The 21,089-nt window shown below is 50.8% G+C and overlaps 1 protein-coding gene across 1 annotated transcript in view; it reads left to right on the forward strand.

Moving 5' to 3' along the window:
* LOC138293682 (double C2-like domain-containing protein beta) overlaps window positions 1–21,089 on the forward strand; it is a 355,441-nt gene that overhangs the window by 296,561 nt on the left and 37,791 nt on the right. Inside the window, exons 3-4 of the mRNA XM_069232987.1 lie at window positions 2,337–2,411; window positions 12,769–12,878. Of these exons, the coding sequence (XP_069089088.1) occupies window positions 2,337–2,411; window positions 12,769–12,878 (185 nt within the window). The remainder of the gene's footprint in view (window positions 1–2,336; window positions 2,412–12,768; window positions 12,879–21,089) is intronic.

A 21,089-nucleotide genomic window follows, 5' to 3' on the forward strand; every position in this document is an offset into this window, starting at 1 on the left:
TGAGTTGGTGGTATCATCATGGGCTCTTGTGTTTGTGATAATGACAAGGACTTGTGAGTTGGTGGTACTAATATGGGCTCTTGAGTTGGCTGTTCTGGCGTGGGCTCTTGAGTTGGGGGTACCGGCATGAGCTCTTGAGTTGGTGGTACCGGAATGGACTCTTGAGTTAGTGGGTCCGGCATGGCTCTTGTGTTGGTGGTGTCGACATGGGCTCTTGAGTTGGTGGTATCAGCATGGGCTCTTGAATTGGTGGTATTGACATGGGCTCTCTTGAGTTGGTGGTACCAGCATGGGTTCTTGAGTTGGCGAGTCCAACATGGGCTCTAGAATTGGTGGTATCGGCGTGGGCTTTTGAGTTGGTGGGTCCGGCATGGGCTCTTCAGTCAGTGGTATTGTCATGGGCTCTTGAATTGGTGGTACCAGCATGGGCTGTTGAGTTGTTGGTACCGGCATGGGCTGTTGAGTTATTGGGTTTGGCATGGGCTGTTGAGTTGGTGGTACCACCATAGGCTCTTGAATTGGTGGTATCATCATGGGCTCTTGAGTTTGTGATAATGACATGGGCATGTGAGTTGGTGGTACTGATATGGGCTCGTGAGCTAATTGGTCCACATGGGCTCTTGAGTTGGTGGCATTGTCGTGGGCTCTTGAGTTGGTGGTATCGCATGGGCTCTTGAGTCGGTGGTATCGTCATGGGCTCTTGAATTGGTGGTACCATCAAGTGCTCTTGAGTTGTTGGTACCGGCATGGGCTCTTGAGTTCTTGGGTTTGGCATGAGCCCTTGAGTTGGTGGTACCAGCATGGGCTCTTGAGTTGGTGGTACCAGCATAGGCTCTTGAATTGGTGGTACTAACATGGGCTTTTGAATTGGTGGTACGGGATGGGCTTTTGAGTTGATAGTGCCGGCATGGGCTCTTGTTTTCGTGGCATTGGCGTGGGCTCTTGAGTTGGTGGGTCCAGCATGGGCTCTTGAGTTGTTGGGTTTGGCATGGGCTCTTGAGGTGGTGGTACTAGCATAGGCTCTTGAATTGGTGGTATTGCCATGGGCTCGTGTGTTTGTGATAAAGACATGTGCTTGTGAGTTGGTGGTACTGAAATGGGCTCTTGAGTTAATAGGTCCGGCATGGTCTCTTGAGTTGGTGGGTTCGGCATGGGCTCTTGAGTCAGTGGTATTGTCATGGGCTCTTGAATTGGTGGTACTAGCATGTGTTCTTGAGTTGGTGGTATCATCATGGGCTCTTGTGTTTGTGATAATGACAAGGGCTTGTGAGTTGGTGGTACTAATATGGGCTCTTCAGTTGGCTGTTCTGGCGTGGGCTCTTGAGTTGGGGGTACCGGCATGAGCTCTTGAGTTGGTGGTACCGGAATGGACTCTTGAGTTAGTGGGTCCGGCATGGCTCTTGTGTTGGTGGTGTCGACATGGGCTCTTGAGTTGGTGGTATCAGCATGGGCTCTTGAATTGGTGGTATTGACATGGGCTCTCTTGAGTTGGGGGTACCAGCATGGGTTCTTGAGTTGGCGAGTCCAACATGGGCTCTTGAATTGGTGGTATCGGCGTGGGCTTTTGAGTTGGTGGGTCCGGCATGGGCTCTTCAGTCAGTGGTATTGTCATGGGCTCTTGAATTGGTGGTACCAGGATGGGCTGTTGAGTTGTTGGTACCGGCATGGGCTGTTGAGTTATTGGGTTTGGCATGGGCTGTTGAGTTGGTGGTACCACCATAGGCTCTTGAATTGGTGGTATCGTCATGGGCTCTTGAGTTTGTGATAATGACATGGGCATGTGAGTTGGTGGTACTGATATGGGCTCGTGAGCTAATAGGTCCACATTGGCTCTTGAGTTGGTGGTATTGCATGGGATCTTGAGTTGTGGTATCCCATGGGCTCTTGAGTTAGTGAGTCCAGCCTGGGCTCTTGAGTTAGTGAGTCCAGCCTGGGCTCTTGAGCTAATAGGTCCGTCACGGGCTCTTGAGTTGGTGGTATCACATGGGCTCTTGAGGTAGTGGTATTACATAGGCTCTTGAGTTAGTGAGTCCAGCCTGGGCTCATGAGCTAGTGGCTTTGGCATGGGCTGTTGAACTGGAGGTATCAGCATGGACTCATGAGTTGGTAGTGTTGGCTGGAGTGAGAGTCGGTGGTGCTGGGACAGGTGCGTGAGTTCATAGTATTAGAGGGGACTCCTGAGGTGGTATTATCGGCAGGGTCCCATGAGTATATGGGGTGTTGGGGGGCCTCTTCAGCTAGAGGTATTGACAGCATTGTCAGTGACTCTAAAATTTATAAACTTACTGCTTTTTCAGGGTTACTTCACCCATAACTTTTTGTTCTTTTCCTAACAGGGTTTGAAGCCCATGGATTCGAACGGCTCCTCCGATCCCTATGTCAAAGCTAATTTGCTACCTGGAGCAAGCAAGGTAGGAGGTGGTCTGTAGTTATTTATATATGGCAAGGAGAGGTCATGCTCACGCACACTAGGAGGATGCTACATATTTCTCTCTAGTCCATCCTCCTGTCAGGCTCCTTCATCATGCTAAACCTGTCTCAGACACACACATACCTAGGGAGGGGGCCGACGCGCGGCCCCTGTCTCCATGTGTGCCTCTATTTGCATGTAATGCTTAATCTGGGGGCTTTTCATTCACTTGAGTCTCCAGCCACTACGTTACTCAGTCAGTCCCTTTTCCATTTCTTAAATCTTTCACTTCCTTTCAGACTCAGTTAGAGACACTCCAAACCTTACTACACACTGGCCTAACTTAGAGTTATTAAATGATTCCATATTGCTTATATCTTCCACATTTTCTATGTCTAGCCAGTTTTATTCAGCCTGTGTAATGCAGGAGTTTTAGGACCTCATTGCAACTTTGGCAGAGTGGATTACTCGGTCACAAACGCCACGGATGTCCTGCCCACCGTATTACAACTTCCATAGAGTATAATGGGACTTGTAATACGGCGGGCGGGATATCAGTGATATCCGTCAGGTTTGTGACAGAGTAATCCCCTCCCCCAAGGGTGATCAGGCCCTTAGTCTTGGTGGATTTTAGTTGAACCAGTTTAACTAATTCACTAGGTTTGTAAAATGAAAGAAAAGTCCTCAAACACACTTGTGTGCATCTGTCACACAGTGACCATACAAGCATCTGTCACTCAGGGACCGGGTACGCATCTGTCACTCAGGGACCGGGTACGCATCTGTCACTTAAGGAGAAGGTACACATCAGTCACACAGGAACCGTATACATATCTGTCACACAGGGACTGGGTACACACCTGTCACTCAGGGACCGGGTATGCACCTGCCACACAGGAACCAGCTATGCACCACGTACGCACCTCTCACACAGGGACCAGATATGCACCTGCCACTCAGGGACCAGGTATGCACTTCTCACGCAGGGACCAGGTATGCACCAGGTACGCACCTGTCACATAGTTACCAGGTACACACCTGTCACTGAGGGACTGGGTATGCACCTCTCACAGAGGGACCAGGTACGCATGTCACTCAGGGACCAAGGGCACCAGTACGCATCTGCCACACAGGGACCATGCTTGCATCTGTCACACAGGGACCTGATTTCACCTCTCATGCAGGGACCAGATATGCACCTGTCACTCAGGGACCAGGTATGCACCTGTCACGCAGAGACCAGTATGCACCAGGTATGCACCTTTCGCACAGGGACCAGGTACAAACCTGTCACTGAGGGACCAGGTACGCACCTCCCACACAGGGACCACGTACGCATCTGTCACTCAGGGACCGGGTACGCATCTGTCACACAGGGACCGGGTACGCATCTGTCACTCAGGGACCAGGTACCCATCTCTCACACAGGGACTGGATACACCTCTCACACATGGACCGGTTACGCCTCTTTCACACAGGGACCGGGCATGCACCTGTCACACAGGGACCAGGTACACGTCTATCACACAGGGACCGGGTATGCGTCTGTCACACAGGGACCGGGCATGCGTCTGTCACACAGGGGCCGGGTATGTGTCTGTCACATAGGGACAGGGTATGTGTCTGTCACACAGGGACCGGGTATGCGTCTGTCACACAGGGACCGGGTATGTGTCTGTCACACAGGGACCGGGCATGCGTCTGTCACACAGGGGCCGGGTATGTGTCTGTCACATAGGGGCCGGGTATGTGTCTGTCACATAGGGACCGGGTATGTGTCTGTCACACAGGGACCGGGCATGCGTCTGTCACACAGGGGCCGGGTATGTGTCTGTCACACAGGGACCGGGCATGCGTCTGTCACACAGGGACCGGGCATGCGTCTGTCACACAGGGGCCGGGTATGTGTCTGTCACATAGGGGCCGGGTATGTGTCTGTCACATAGGGACCGGGTATGTGTCTGTCACACAGGGACCGGGCATGCGTCTGTCACACAGGGGCCGGGTATGTGTCTGTCACATAGGGACCGGGTATGTGTCTGTCACACAGGGACCACGTACGCATCTGTCACACAGGGACCACGTACGCATCTGTCACACAGGGGCCGGGTATGTGTCTGTCACACAGGGACCGGGCATGCGTCTGTCACACAGGGGCCGGGTATGTGTCTGTCACACAGGGACCGGGTATGCGTCTGTCACACAGGGACCGGGTATGCGTCTGTCACACAGGGGCCGGGTATGCGTCTGTCACACAGGGGCCGGGTATGTGTCTGTCACACAGGGACCGGGTACGCAGCTGTCACTCAGGGACCAGGTACCCATCTCTCACACAGGGACTGGATACACCTCTCACACATGGACCGGTTACGCCTCTTTCACACAGGGACCAGGTACACGTCTATCACACAGGGACCGGGTATGCATCTGTCACACAGGGACCGGGTATGCGTCTGTCACACAGGGACCGGGTATGCGTCTGTCACACAGGGGCCGGGTATGCGTCTGTCACACAGGGACCGGGTATGCGTCTGTCACACAGGGACCGGGCATACGTCTGTCACATAGGGACCGGGTATGCGTCTGTCACACAGGGACCGGGCATGCGTCTGTCACACAGGGACCGGGCATGCGTCTGTCACACAGGGGCCGGGTATGTGTCTGTCACATAGGGACCGGGTATGCGTTTGTCACACAAGGACCGGGTATGCATCTTTCACACAAAGACAAGGCACGTATCAGTCACACAGAGATGGGGTATGCATCTGTCAGACAGGAACCAGGTACACACCAGGTACGCACCTGTCACACAGGGACCAGGTAAAAACCTGTCACTGAGAAACCAGGTACGTACCTCTCACACAGGGATCAATTATGCATGTGTCACTCAGGAACCGAGGGCGGCGGGTATTCCTATGACACACAGGCATCATGCATGCATCTGTCACACAGGGACCAGCTATGCACCTGTCACTGAGGGACCAGGTATGCACTTGTGAAACAGGAACCAGGTATGCATGCGTCACTCAGGGACCAGGTATGCACCTGTCACTGAGGGACCAGGTGTGCACCTGTGAAACAGGGACCAGGTATGCATGCGTCACTCAGGGACCAGGTACACACCTGTCACTCAGGGACCGGCTACGCACCTGTCACTCAGGGCCCGGGCACGCACTTGTCACAAAGGGACTTGGGGCCATATTTATACTTTTTGACGCAAAACTGCGCTAACGCAGTTTTGCGGCAAAAAAACTAGCGCCGGCTAACGCCATTCTGAAGCGCCATGCGGGCGCCGTATTTATTGAATGGCGTTAGCCGGCGTTAGCCGACCGGCGCTGCCAGGTGTGCGTGAAAAAAAACGACGTACACCAGGCAGCGCCGGCGTAGGGAAAAATGGCGTTTGGGCGTCCCAAAATGGGGCAAGTCAGGCTGAGGCAAAAAAATCGTCTTAACCCGATTTGCGCCATTTTTTTTGGGTGCCCAGACGCCATTAACATGACTCCTGTCTTAGCAAAGACAGGAGTCATGCCCCCTTGCCCAATGGCCATGCCCAGGTGACTTATGTCCCCTGGGCATGGTCATTGGGCATAGTGGCATGTAGGGGGGGCACAAATCAGGCCCCCCTATGCCACAATTTTTTTTTTTTAAAATACTTACCACAACTTACCTTTTCTTCCCTGGGATGGGTCCCTCCATCCTTGGGTGTCCTCCTGGGGTGGGGAAGGGTGGCAGGGGGTGTCCCTGGGGGCAGGGTAGGGCACCTCTGGGCTCATTCTGAGCCCACAGGTCCCTTAACGCCTGCCCTGACCCAGGTGTTAAAAAGAGGCGCAAATGCGGGGTTTTTTGCCCCGCCCACTCCCGGGCGTAATTTTTGCCCGGGAGTATAAATACCACGCACATGCCTGGGAGTCATTTTTTAAGACGGGAACGCCTACCTTGCATCTCATTAACGCAAGGAAGGTGTTCACGCCAAAAAATGACGCTAACTCCATGAACTTTGGCGCTAGACGCGTCTAACGCCAAAGTATAAATATGGAGTTAGTTTTGCATCGAATTTGCGTCGAAAAAAACGACGCAAATTCGGCGCAAACGGAGTATAAATATGCCCCTCGGAATCCACCTATCACTAAGGGAGCAAGATTGCACCAGGCACGCCCTTGTCTCTGAGGGACCAGGTACGCACCTGTCACACAGGGACCAGGTACACGTGTCACTAAGGGGCCAGGAGGACCAGGTACACATCTGTCACACAGGGACCACGCACGCAGCTGTCACACTGTGACCGGGCACGCACATATCACAAAGGGACCGAGCACGCACCTGTCACACAGGGATCGGGCACGCACCTGTCACACTGGGACCAGGTATGCATCTGTCACATAGGGACTGGGTACGAATCTGCCACATAAGGACCGGGTATGCATCTGTCACTCAGGGACCAGATGCGCGTCTGTCACACAGGAACAGGGTATGCGTCTATCACACAAAGACCAGGTAGGCATCTGTCACACAGGGACCGGGTACGCACCTATCACTCAGGGACCGGATGCGCACCTGTCACTCAGGGAACGGGTACACACCAGTCACTCAGGGACTGGGTATGCACCTGTCACTCAGGAACCAGGTAAGCATCTGTCACACAGGGACGAGGTATGCATCTGTCACACAGGGACGAGGTATGCATCTGTAACACAGGGACCAGGTATACATCCGTCACACAGAGATCAGGTATGCATCTGTCACACAGGGACCAGGTACGCTTCTGTCACACAAGGAAGAGGTGTGCATCTGTTACACAGGGACGAGGTATGCATCTGTCACACAGGGACGAGGTATGCATCTGTAACACAGGGACCAGGTATGCATCCGTCACACAGAGATCAGGTATGCATCTGTCACACAGGGACCAGGTACGCTTCTGTCATAGAGGAACCAGATAGGCACCCCGTCACAGAGGAACCAGGTATGCATCTTTTACACAGGGACCAGTTATGCATCTGTCACACAAGGAAGAGGTGTGCATCTCTAACACAGGGACCAGGTATGCATCTGTCATACAGGAACCAGGTAGGCACCCCATCACAAAGGAACCAGGTTCGCATCTGTCACACAGGGACCACGTACGCACCTGTCATAGAGGAACCAGGTAGGCACCCCGTCACAGAGGAATCAGGTATGCATCTTTTACACAGGGACCAGTTACGCATCTGTCACACAAGGAAGAGGTGTGAATCTGTAACACAGGGACCAGGTATGCATCTGTCATAGAGGAACCAGGTAGGCACCCCGTCACAGAGGAACCAGGTATGCATCTGTAACACAGGGGCCAGGTACGCAGAGGGATCCCCATCAGCCACACCAAGAACTTAGGGCTCATGATCGTCAGCAAACTCAACACGACCGCCTAAGTCAGTGCTATCACTGTCTCATGCTTCCGTACCCTGAAGACGCTGAAAAAGATTCTCAAGCTGCTCCCAGTCAAATCTTGGAAAACGGTCAGAAGCAAGCTGGACTAGGGGAACACCCTCTATGCCTGGATCAATAAAAAACTCACCAGAAGGCTGCAGACCGTTCTGAACTCAGTGGCCGAAATCACTCTCATCCTCCGGTGCCGCACTCACATCACACCACACCTGAAGGAGCTCCACTGGCTCCCCATTTACAAACAAGCACAATTCACACTCCTCACCCACACTTTCAAGGCACCACATAGCCCTGGCCCAGCACAGCTCAACAACTGCATCTGCTTTCACAAACCTTCCAGATAATTCTGCTTGTCCAGAATCCTGCTTGCAATATCCCATGCACACAGAAAACCAGATCCGGCGGCCGAGCCTTCTCCTACATCTCTCCTAAGGCACGGAAGGACGTGCCGCCAGACATAACAGCCTCCTCCTCACTTATGGAAGTCAGCAAGAAGCTGAAGACCTGGCTTTTCAGGTAGCCCTACTAGGCTCTGAGTGTGCCTAAACTCACACTAGCTTAGCGCTAGGATACCCTCCTAGGTGATGGTGCGCTATACAAATCTGCATAACATAATATCATCACTCCCCATTGACATTTATTCATCCACACACTAGCTCTGACTCCTTTCATGCTGTCCCAGGTCATACCCCTGCCCACTGACTCATTCATTCCTTCAATGGCTTCTCCCCTGTGCCTGAGACATTCACTCCATCTCTGACTGACACACACCTCATTCCTTCGCACATTTCCTATGACTATACATCATGAACTCACACAGTGTCTGTCCTAACACCTGGACTCACTTAGAACCTCCAACTACTTAACTCACACATTCATTCCTTGGATCATTTGCTGCCGCCCTGAGTAACTCACATTCAAACATTCATCCACTCATATGCATTCTGTATATTCACTTGCACCTGCTGACAGTCACTGGCACAGAGAAGTCTACTGGACAAGTCATGCTCAGTGAGGACTCCCTGCCATCTTCATAGCCTCAGTGACCCATTAATTCATTCAGTCACTTAGTGGCATATTTACAACAGATTGGCTCAGGAGAGCACTGCAAGTCTTTTTGCTCTGCTGCCTTATGCCAATGTGAAAGTGTAGGAATGCACTTTATCTATGCAACACAATGCATTCCTGTCATTTCCTCCTGTGCTGGCACACAATTGGCTACCTAGCACCAACGCAGGCACCCTTGCACCATGGTGCAACGGTGTCTGTATTGCATGCAGGATTGTTTTTGTGCAGAAAGAGACACCTTCCTGCACAAAAACAATCAATAGAGGCATTTTCCGCTTTCTAAGTGTGCTGCAGAATGCAGCACACATAGAAAGAGGAAAAAATGAGAAATAAAGATATTTCTCCTCATTGCGCCTCCCCTGGGGAGGGGTACGGTTTTGACACATTGCCAAGTTTACATGGCCTTGTAAATCTGGGGAATGCATCAAAATCTCAGGGTGTTGCGTGGGAAAACCCAGTGCAATGCTGTGTTGCTCTACTTAAAACGAAGAAGAAACAATGCCAAAGAATGCAGCACTAGTTTGAGTAATTAATTTATTAAGGCACTTCCCAGATATCAAATATAGCACACGAAAATATGAACATAAGCATTTAACTTGAATGCAGTAAAACGTGTGCAGATACCAAAATAATAACAGCAGTTAAATGAAAGGCAGAAAATGTGCAATACATCAACAGTGAATATAGGCAATGAAAATATATAAAAAGTCAAGCTAAATAATTAAGAATAAAAATGCATCACCATGGGGGTTGTTGAATCCTTCTTCCTTGCCAGCATCAAGCTGAGGAACCCTGAATGGCTGAGGCAGGAAGTCTTCACAACATGGGATTTTTTTCCCTGAACCGTGTGTCCACGTTCAGGTGAGCTCCTTCTACCTAAAAGAGATAATTCTCACCCCTTATCTATGGGCACTTTTAGCAAACAATTTACTACCTGAGTTGGTTCAGCATCTACAAGGCATACACTCCAATTTTCACAGAACCATGCACCCATACATTTGCTAGAGCAGTATAGGGTGCTTTTTCCCACCCTGGTATAACATTTGGCACCTGGGAAACTGCCTTTGATTTTTTGCCAAACATTTTCACTTTTAAATCTTTTATTTCAAAACCCTGCAGAGTGACACCAAGTTGTGTTGCTCTGCTTTAAACTAAGAGGAAACATGCAAAAGAATGCAGCACTCTTAGTCTGAGTAATGAATTTATTAAGGCACTTCCCAGATATCAAATAAAAGCACACAAAAACATAAACATGAGCATTTAATTTCTATGCAGTGAAATACGTGTAGATGCCAAAATATTCACTGCAGTTAAACAATAGACAGAAAATGTGCAATACATCAACAGTGAATATAGGCAGTTAAAATATATACATATATATATATATATATATATATATATATATATATATATATATATATATATGCAGTCAAGCTAAATAATTAGCATCAAGCCGAGGAACCCTGGCAGCTGAGTCTTCTGTACATGACATGGTCTCCTCGTATGTTGAAATGCCATTGAAAAATCAGGCATTTAAGTTCTTATTTAAATATATCATAGGATGATTTCTCCTTATGGGGGGTGGCATTCCATACTTGAAAGTGCCGCCTGTGAAAGAGTGTGTTAAAGTTTTAGATTTTTGAAGGTGGAATTGTCAGCAATCCATAGTGAGTGAATGAGTACTCCCTGAGGTAATCAGTTTTTTGGACTCAGTGGCTTGAAGCCCCATGTAAAGAGTTTTTATAATTGGGGTGACTCTGTCACAAGAGTGACAGATAGCCCGTCCGCCGAAATCTAAATCCTATTATTTTCTGTGGGAACATAATAGGCTGTCCGTCACCATCTGCTGAAATGGAAATCAGGCCCCAGGTTCTGTAGACATTACCTTTCAGCAGAAAGCCCACTGCGAGTGATCATGACTGAGGGCATGATTTAGATATTGGCGGATGAGTTACTCCATCACAACGGTGACAGATTTCTTGCCTGCCAAAATATAGATCCCATTATACCCTATGGGGTTTATATTTTGGCGGACGTGATGTGTTCAGGTCTTCAGTTACTAATGCCAGCCAAGCCGCGGCTAGCATGAGGGACTTAAAGCAGCTGGCTTTAAAGGGGCAAGAAGGATTCTGGGTAGCCAGTCATCGAGGAGTTGCCATGATCAAGCCTCGTGCGGGTTGCAGACTGAACCATTCACTTTAAATCATCTACTGGGATTAGAGCTTTAATTCCATGGAGGAAGCTAATTTGGTGTAGTGCGCTCATCTATCCATCCCTCCATCCATCTATCCCCCCTCCATCCATCCACCCATCCCTCCCTCTGTCCCTTTATTCATTCATCCATCCATCCCTCCCTAACCTTCCACCCACTCATCTATCCATCCCTCCATCCATCTATGCCCCCTCCATCCATGCACCCATCCCTCCCTCTGTCCCTTCATTCATTCATCCATTCATCCCTCCCTCCCTGACCTCCACCTCCATCCACTCCTCTATCCATCCCCCATCCATGCCTTCCTCCATCCCTCCCTCTCTCCATCCATCCCTCCCTCCCTTCAATGATCCATCCATACCTTCCTCCCTCCATCCATCCACCCACCCCTCCCTCCATCCCATCATTCATTCATCCATCCATCCCTCCCTAACCTCCACCTCCATCCACTCATCTATCTATCCCTACATCCATCCTTCCATCCATGCCTTCCTCCATCCCTCCTTCCCTCCACATCCATCCTTCCCTCCCTCCATCCATCCCTTCAATTATCTATCCATCCCTTCCTCCCTGCATCCACCCATCGCTGTCTTCCTCCATCCATCCATCCCTCCCTACCTCCATCATCCCTCCCTCCATCCATCCATCTTTCCCTTCCTCCCACCTCCTACCATCCATCCCTTCCTCCCTTGATCCATCCATCACTCAATCCATCCATCTCTCCTCCCCCTTACTTTCTCCATCCATCCACACCTCCATCCCCCTCTCACCCCATCCCTCCATCCAGCTATTCCCCCTCCATCCATGCACCCATTTCTCCCTCTGTCCCTTCATTCATTCCTCCACCCATTCATCCCTTCATCTATTCATCCATCCATCCTAATGTGGCACCACCCTCCAACATTCAGGCATCTGCCCACAGGAGTGAGTACCTTCACACTGCACGCTTCTGCACTGCCTCTACACTCAATGCACCCTCCAACATTCAGGTATCTGCCCACAGGAGTGAGTATCTCCACACTGCACACTTCTGCACTGCCTCTAGCCTCTACACTCAATGCACCCTGCCCACAGGAGTTAGCACCTTCCCACTGCACACTTCTGCGCTGCCTCTAGCCTCTACACTCAATGCACCCTCTTACATTCAGGCATCTGCATGCACCCTCCAACATTCAGGCATCTGCCCACAGGAGTGAGTACCTTCACACTGCACGCTTCTGCACTGCCTCTAGCCGCTACACTCAATGCACCCTCCAACATTCAGGCATCTGCCCACAGGAGTGAGTACCTTCACACTGCACACTTCTGCACTGCCTCTAGCCGCTACACTCAATGCACCCTCCAACATTCAGGCATCTGCCCACAGGAGTGAGTACCTTCACACGGCACGCTCCTGCACTGCCTCTAGCCGCTACACTCACTGCACCCTCCAACATTCAGGCATCTGCCCACAGGAGTGAGTACCTTCACACTGCACACTCCTGAACTGCCTCTAGCCGCTACACTCAATGCACCCTCCAACATTCAGGCATCTGCCCACAGGAGTGAGTACCTTCAGACTGCACGCTCCTGCACTGCCGCTACACCACAATGCTTGTGTAACAAAAGAGCACAGACTGTCCTTTGTTTCAGCTTCTCCTCTCCCTCCTGCCAGGCAAACAAACTCCGCACCAAGACCCTGCACAACACGCTGAAGCCCATGTGGAACGAGACCCTCACCTACTACGGAGTCACCAAGGAAGACATGGTGCGCAAGACTCTCCGGTGAGGACCACCCCAGGCATGCGCACTTGTGGCCCCCATCTGTGCATGTGCTGTGAGATGAAGAATGGACGACAGAGCTGGGGGGTCTGGGATCAGGGAGGACATGGCCCAGGTCACACAGAGCGTCAGTGACACAGCTAGTGTCATGAGAGGAAAGGAAGAGAAGAGGCCCAAGTCACACAGAGCGTCAGTGACAGAGCTAGTGTAATACTGAGAGTAAAGGAAGAGAAGAGACCAGGGTCACACAGAGTGTCAGTGACAGAGCCAGTGACATACTGAGACTAAAGGAAGAGAAGAGACGTGGCCCAGGTCACACAGAACGTCAGTGACACAGCTAGTGTCATGAGAGGAAAGGAAGAGAAGAGGCCCAGGTCACAGAGCGACAGTGACACAGCTAGTGTAATACTGAGAGTAAAGGAAGAGAAGAGACCAGGGTCACACAGAGCGTCAGTGACGGAGCCAGTGACATACTGAGAGTAAAGGAAGAGAAGAGACGTGGCCCAGGGTCACACAGTGCGTCAGTGACACAGCTAGTGTAATACTGAGAGTAAAGGAAGAGGCAAGAGCAGGGTCACACAGAGCGTCAGTGACACAGCTAGTGTAATACTGAGAGTAAAGGAAGAGAAAAGACCAGGGTCACACAGAGTGTCAGTGACAGAGCTAGTGTAATACTGAGAGTAAAGGAAGAGAAGAGACCAGGGTCACACAGAGTGTCAGTGACAGAGCCAGTGACATACTGAGACTAAAGGAAGAGAAGAGACGTGGCCCAGGTCACACAGAGCGTCAGTGACAGAGCTAGTGTAATATTGAGAGTAAAGGAAGAGAAGAGACCAGGGTCACACAGAGCGTCAGTGACACAGCTAGTGTAATACTGAGAGTAAAGGAAGAGAAAAGACCAGGGTCACACAGAGTGTCAGTGACAGAGCCAGTGTCATAGTGAGAGTAAAGGAAGAGACGAGGCTAGGGTCACACAGAGTGTCAGTGACGGAGCTAGTGTCATACTGAGAGTAAAGGAAGAGAAGAGGCAAGACCAGGGTCACACAGAGCGTCAGTGATACAGCTAGTGTAATACTGAGAGTAAAGGAAGAGAAGAGGCCCAGGTCACACAGAGCGTCAGTGACAGAGCTAGTGTAATGCTGAGAGTAAAGGAAGGGAAGAGACCAGAGTCACACAGAGTGTCAGTGACAGAGCCAGTGACATACTGAGAGTAAAGGAAGAGAAGAGGCCAGGGTCACACAGAGTGTCAGTGACAGAGCCAGTGACATACTGAGAGTAAAGGAAGAGAAGAGACGTGGCCCAGGTCACACAGAACGTCAGTGACACAGCTAGTGTAATACTGAGAGTAAAGGAAGAGAAGAGACCAGGGTCACACAGAGTGTCAGTGACATACTGAGACTAAAGGAAGAGAAGAGACGTGGCCCAGGTCACACAGAACGTAAGTGAAACAGCTAGTATAATACTGACAGTAAAGGAAGAGAAGAGACCAGGGTCAGACAGAGCGTCAGTGACAGAGCTAGTGTAATGCTGAGAGTAAAGGAAGAGAAGAGACCAGGGTCACACAGAGTGTCAGTGACAGAGCCAGTGACATACTGAGAGTAAAGGAAGAGAAGAGACGTGGCCCAGGGTCACAGTGCGTCAGTGACACAGCTAGTGTCATGAGAGGAAAGGAAGAGAAGAGGCAAGACCAGGGTCACACAGAGCGTCAGTGACAGAGCCAGTGTCATGAGAGGAAAGGAAGAGAAGAGGCAAGGCCAGGGTCACACAGAGTGTCAGTGATAGAGCCAGTGACATACTGAGAGTAAAGGAAGAGAAGAGGCCAGGGTCACACAGAGTGTCAGTGACAGAGCCAGTGACATACTGAGAGTAAAGGAAGAGAAGAGACGTGGCCCAGGTCACACAGAACGTCAGTGACACAGCTAGTGTAATACTGAGAGTAAAGGAAGAGAAGAGACCAGGGTCACACAGAGTGTCAGTGACAGAGCCAGTGACATACTGAGACTAAAGGAAGAGAAGAGAGGTGGCCCAGGTCACACAGAACGTCAGTGACACAGCTAGTGTAATACTGAGAGTAAAGGAAGAGAGAGACCAGGGTCACACAGAGCGTTAGTGACAGAGCTAGTGTAATGCTGAGAGTAAAGGAAGAGAAGAGACCAGGGTCACACAGAGTGTCAGTGACAGAGCCAGTGACATACTGAGAGTAAAGGAAGAGAAGAGACCAGGGTCACACAGAGCGTCAGTGACAGAGCCAGTGTCATGAGAGGAAAGGAAGAGAAGAGGCAAGGCCAGGGTCACACAGAGTGTCAGTGACAGAGCCAGTGACATACTGAGAGTAAAGGAAGAGAAGAGACCAGGGTCACACAGAGCGTCAGTGACAGAGCTAGTGTAATACTGAGAGTAAAGGAAGAGAAGAGACCAGGGTCACACAGAGCGTCAGTGACAGAGCCAGTGTCATGAGAGGAAAGGAAGAGAAGAGGCAAGACCAGGGTCACACAGAGCGTCAGGGACACAGCTAGTGTAATACTGAGAGTAAAGGAAGAGAAGAGGCGATACCAGGGTCTCACAGAGCGTCAGTGACACAGCTAGTGTAATACTGAGAGTAAAGGAAGAGAAGAGGCCCAGGTCACACAGAGCGTCAGTGACAGAGCTAGTGTAATGCTGAGAGTAAAGGAAGAGAAGAGACCAGGGTCACACAGAGTGTCAGTGACAGAGCCAGTGACATACTGAGAGTAAAGGAAGAGAAGAGGCCAGGGTCACACAGAGTGTCAGTGACAGAGCCAGTGACATACTGAGAGTAAAGGAAGAGAAGAGACGTGGCCCAGGGTCACACAGTGTGTCAGTGACACAGCTAGTGTCATGAGAGGAAAGGAAGAGAAGAGGCCCAGGTCACACAGAGTGTCAGTGACAGAGCCAGTGTAATACTGAGACTAAAGAAAGAGAAGAGACGTGGCCCAGGGTCACACAGAGCGTCAGTGACAGAGCTAGTGTAATACTGAGAGTAAAGGAAGAGAAGAGGCCCAGGTCACACAGAGCGTCAGTGACAGAGCTAGTGTAATGCTGAGAGTAAAGGAAGAGAAGAGACCAGGGTCACACAGAGTGTCAGTGACAGAGCCAGTGACATACTGAGAGTAAAGGAAGAGAAGAGACGTGGCCCAGGGTCACACAGTGTGTCAGTGACACAGCTAGTGTCATGAGAGGAAAGGAAGAGAAGAGGCCCAGGTCACACAGAGTGTCAGTGACAGAGCCAGTGTAATACTGAGACTAAAGAAAGAGAAGAGACGTGGCCCAGGGTCACACAGAGCGTCAGTGACAGAGCTAGTGTAATACTGAGAGTAAAGGAAGAGAAGAGATGAGGCCAGGGTCACACAGAGCGTCAGTGACAAAGCCAGTGTCATGAGAGGAAAGGAAGAGAAGAGGCGAGACCAGGGTCACACAGAGCGTCAGTGACAGAGCCAGTGACATACTGAGAGTAAAGGAAGAGAAGAGACCAGGGTCACACAAAGTGTCAGTGACAGAGCCAGTGACATACTGAGAGTAAAGGAAGAGAAGAGACCAGGGTCACACAAAGTGTCAGTGACAGAGCCAGTGACATACTGAGAGTAAAGGAAGAGAAGAGACGTGGCCCAGGGTCACACAGAGCGTCAGTGACAGAGCTAGTGTAATAATGAGAGTAAAGGAAGAGAAGAGACCAGGGTCACACAGAGCATCAGTGACACAGCTAGTGTAATACTGAGAGTAAAGGAAGAGAAGAGGCCCAGGTCACACAGAGCGTCAGTGACAGAGCCAGTGACATACTGAAAGTAAAGGAAGAGAAGAGACCAGGGTCACACAGAGTGTCAGTGACAGAGCCAGTGACATACTGAGAGTAAAGGAAGAGAAGAGACGTGGCCCAGGGTCACACAGAGCGTCAGTGACAGAGCTAGTGTAATACTGAGAGTAAAGGAAGAGAAGAGACCAGGGTCACACAGAGCGTCAGTGACAGAGCCAGTGACACACTGAAAGTAAAGGAAGAGAAGAGGTGAGAGCAGGGTCACACAGAGCGTCAGTGACACAGCTAGTGTAATACTGAGAGTAAAGGAAGAGAAGAGACCAGGGTCACACAGAGCGTCAGTGACACAGCTAGTGTAATACTGAGAGTAAAGGAAGAGAAGAGACCAGGGTCACACAGAGCGTCAGTGACACAGCTAGTGTTATACTGAGAGTAAAGGAAGAGAAGAGACCAGGGTCACACAGAGTGTCAGTGACAGAGCAAGTGACATACTGAGAGTAAAGGAAGAGAAGAGATGAGGCCAGGGTCACACAGATCGTCAGTGACAGAGCTAGTGTCATGATAGGAAAGGAAGAGAAGAGGCGAGACCAGGGTCACACAGAGCGTCAGTGACACAGTTAGTGTAATACTGAGAGTAAAGGAAGAGAAGAGGCCCAGGTCACACAGAGCGTCAGTGACAGAGCCAGTGACATACTGAGAGTAAAGAAAGAGAAGAGACCAGGGTCACACAGAGTGTCAGTGACAGAGCCAGTGACATACTGAGAGTAAAGGAAGAGAAGAGACGTGGCCCAGGGTAACACAGAGCGTCAGTGACAGAGCTAGTGTAATAATGAGAGTAAAGGAAGAGAAGAGACCTGGGTCACACAGAGCGTCAGTGACACAGCTAGTGTCATGAGAGGAAAGGAAGAGAAGAGGCGAGACCAGGGTCACACAGAGCGTCAGTGACACAGCTAGTGTAATACTGAGAGTAAAGGAAGAGAAGAGACCAGGGTCACACAGAGCATCAGTGACACAGCTAGTGTAATACTGAGAGTAAAGGAAGAGAAGAGACCAGGTTTACACAGAGTGTCAGTGACAGAGCCAGTGACATACTGAGAGTAAAGGAAGAGAAGAGAGGTGGCCCAGGGTCACACAGAGCGTCAGTGACAGAGCTAGTGTAATACTGAGAGTAAAGGAAGAGAAGAGACCAGGGTCACACAGAGAGTCAGTGACAGAGCCAGTGACACACTGAGAGTAAAGGAAGAGAAGAGGCGAGAGCAGGGTCACACAGAGCGTCAGTGACACAGCTAGTGTAATACTGAGAGTAAAGGAAGAGAAGAGACAAGGGTCACACAGAGCGTCAGTGACACAGCTAGTGTAATACTGAGAGTAAAGGAAGAGAAGAGACCAGGGTCACACAGAGCGTCAGTGACACAGCTAGTGTAATACTGAGAGTAAAGGAAGAGAAGAGACCAGGGTCACACAGAGCGTCAGTGACAGAGCCAGTGACATACTGAGAGTAAAAGAAGAGATATGGCCCAGGTCACACAGAGCGTCAGTGACAGAGCCAGTGTCATGAGAGGGAAGGAAGAGAAGAGGCGAGACCAGGGTCACACAGAGCGTCAGTGACACAGCTATTGTAATACTGAGAGTAAAGGAAGAGAAGAGACCAGGGTCACACAGAGCGTCAGTGACACATCTAGTGTAATACTGAGAGTAAAGGAAGAGAAGAGACCAGGGTCACACAGAGTGTCAGTGACAGAGCCAGTGTCAGTAGTGGCATCAAGTGATAGAAAGTGTCAGTGACAGAGCTTGTGTCAAACTGATGGAAAAGATACAGAAGGAACAAGGCCACAGGCGTAAAAAACGCAGCCTGATGGATGGATACAGACGTAAAGGAATATTACATGAACTGTATAGTTGGACACGAGGCACTTGCTTCTTCTAATAAATCAAGTGAGCCTTGAAAAGTTACTAGTTTGTGTAGAACTTGGGTTGGTTGCATATATTAACTCTCAATTATGAAATGAAAAATGAAAAAATTAATTTGCTGTAGGAAACCAGACGGTTAAGCTTGGTGGAGAGAGTTCACAGTCCTGATGGTAGTTGAGAGGGAGCCACCTGGCTCACCTCTGGTAGCTGCCCCAGGATACATACACACATAACCCCTGGCAGATGCACAGATGCAGATTAAAAACTAGCAAACTTACAAGTAAGATAGACATGAACTCAATGAGTGAAAGTTCACACAATTATGTGAAACCTAACTTGGGGGCGAGAAGAAAGCTAAATGAATAAAAAAAAATGTGTTGGGTGTTGTCCACAAACACACCTGCAGGGGGCAATAGTCGCTCAGTTTTTGGAGCTGAAAGAAATCGATGCCCCAAGTACATTTGTTTAGGGGAGAAAACTTTTTAGAACAGTGTGCATCTTTTAAAAAACAGTTCTGCTCATTTGTACCAGCAACAGTTGTTCCTCAACAGTGCATGGGTTACAGGTTCCCAGCATGGAGGAAGGGTCCCTCAGACACCAGGCCAAGGTTCCCGTGTGCACTGGCTCAGCAAGGCTCCCTCTCATGTCCATCCTGAGACCTCAGAGCCACAGTGCATGGGTCACAGGTTCCCAGCATGGAGGAAGGGTCCCTCAGACACCAGGCCAAGGTTCCCATGTTCGCTGGCTCAGCAAGGCTCCCTCTCATGTCCATCCCGAGGCCTCAGAGCCACAGTGCATGGGTCACAGGTTCCCAGCATGGAGGAAGGGTCCCTCAGACACCAGGCCAAGGTTCCCATGTACACTGGCTCAGCAAGGCTCCCTCTCATGTCCATCCCGAGACCTCAGAGCCACAGTGCATGGGTCACAGGTTCCCAGCATGGAGGAAGGGTCCCTCAGACACCAGGCCAAGGTTCCCATGTGCACTGGCTCAGCAAGGCTCCCTTTTGTGTCCATCCTGAGGCCTCAGAGCCACAGTGCATGGGTCACAGGTTCCCAGCATGGAGGAAGGGCCCCTCAGACACCAGGCCAAGGTTCCCATGTACACTGGCTCAGCAAGGCTCCCTCTCATGCCCAACCCGAGACCTCAGAGCCACAGTGCATGGGTCACAGGTTCCCAGCACGGAGGAAGGGCCCCTCAGACACCAGGCCAAGGTTCCCGTGTGCACTGGCTCAGCAAGGCTCCCTCTCATGTCCATCCTGAGACCTCAGAGCCACTGTGCATGGGTCACAGGTTCCCAGCATGGAGGAAGGGTCCCTCAGACACCAGGCCAAGGTTCCCATGTACACTGGCCCAGCAAGGCTCCCTCTCATGTCCAACCCGAGACCTCAGAGCCACAGTGCATGGGTCACAGGTTCCCAGCATGGAGGAAGGGTCCCTCAGACACCAGGCCAAGGTTCCCATGTGCACTGGCTCAGCAAGGCTCCCTTTTGTGTCCATCCTGAGGCCTCAGAGCCACAGTGCATGGGTCACAGGTTCCCAGCATGGAGGAAGGGTCCCTCAGACACCAGGCCAAGGTTCCCATGTACACTGGCTCAGCAAGGCTCCCTCTCATTTCCAACCCGAGACCTCAGAACCACAGTGCATGGGTCACAGGTTCCCAGCATGGAGGAAGGGTCCCTCAGACACCAGGCCAAGGTTCCCGTGTGCACTGGCTCAGCAAGGCTTCTTCCCATGTCCATCCTGAGGCCTCAGAGCCACAGTGCATGGGTCACAGGTTCCCAGCATGGAGGAAGGGCCCCTCAGACACCAGGCCAAGGTTCCCGTGTGCACTGGCTCAGCAAGGCTCCCTCTCATGTCCAACCCGAAACCTCAGAGCCACAGTGCATGGGTCACAGGTTCCCAGCATGGAGGAAGGGTCCCTCAGACACCAGGCCAAGGTTCCCATGTGCACTGGCTCAGCAAGGCTCCCTCTCATGTCCATCCTGAGACCTCAGAGCCACAGTGCATGGGTCACAGGTAGGTTCCCATGTGCACTGGCTCAGCAAGGCTCCCTTTCATGTCCATCCTGAGGCCTCAGAGCCTCTTTTCTTCCGAGACACAAGGGAGATGGAATACAAGGGCAAGCAGAGGAAAGCCTGGCTGGCTCCCCTGCAGACTCAGAGTGTATTTTGGCTTTTATTGCATTGGGTAAAAGTGAACTTGTGCCCTTCTCAGTGGGGGCTCCGGCTGGAAGGGAGGCGGGTGGCAGAAGTGTGTGGGAACAGAGACCTTTTATGAACACCTTGTAAAGTCAGCCCACACCATGGAAAGACCAGCCTTCAGCTGCTGGTTTAGCAGGAATGTGGAAACTGTCCAGGTCAAAGTGGGGGTGCATTTCTGAGAGGGGGCTTTTTTTTAACAGATAGTGACTTGTTTCAAACTGGAGTAAGTGTTGTTCTGCAGTTAGTTATGCACTTCTGCAGGACTTTGGGAACTTTCAGTGGGCACACTTGATTCGTCAGTGACACCAAGCACCCTAAGATATCCGCACAGC

This window comes from Pleurodeles waltl, chromosome 4_2 (genome assembly GCF_031143425.1).
Source record: "Pleurodeles waltl isolate 20211129_DDA chromosome 4_2, aPleWal1.hap1.20221129, whole genome shotgun sequence".
NCBI lineage: Eukaryota > Metazoa > Chordata > Amphibia > Caudata > Salamandridae > Pleurodeles > Pleurodeles waltl.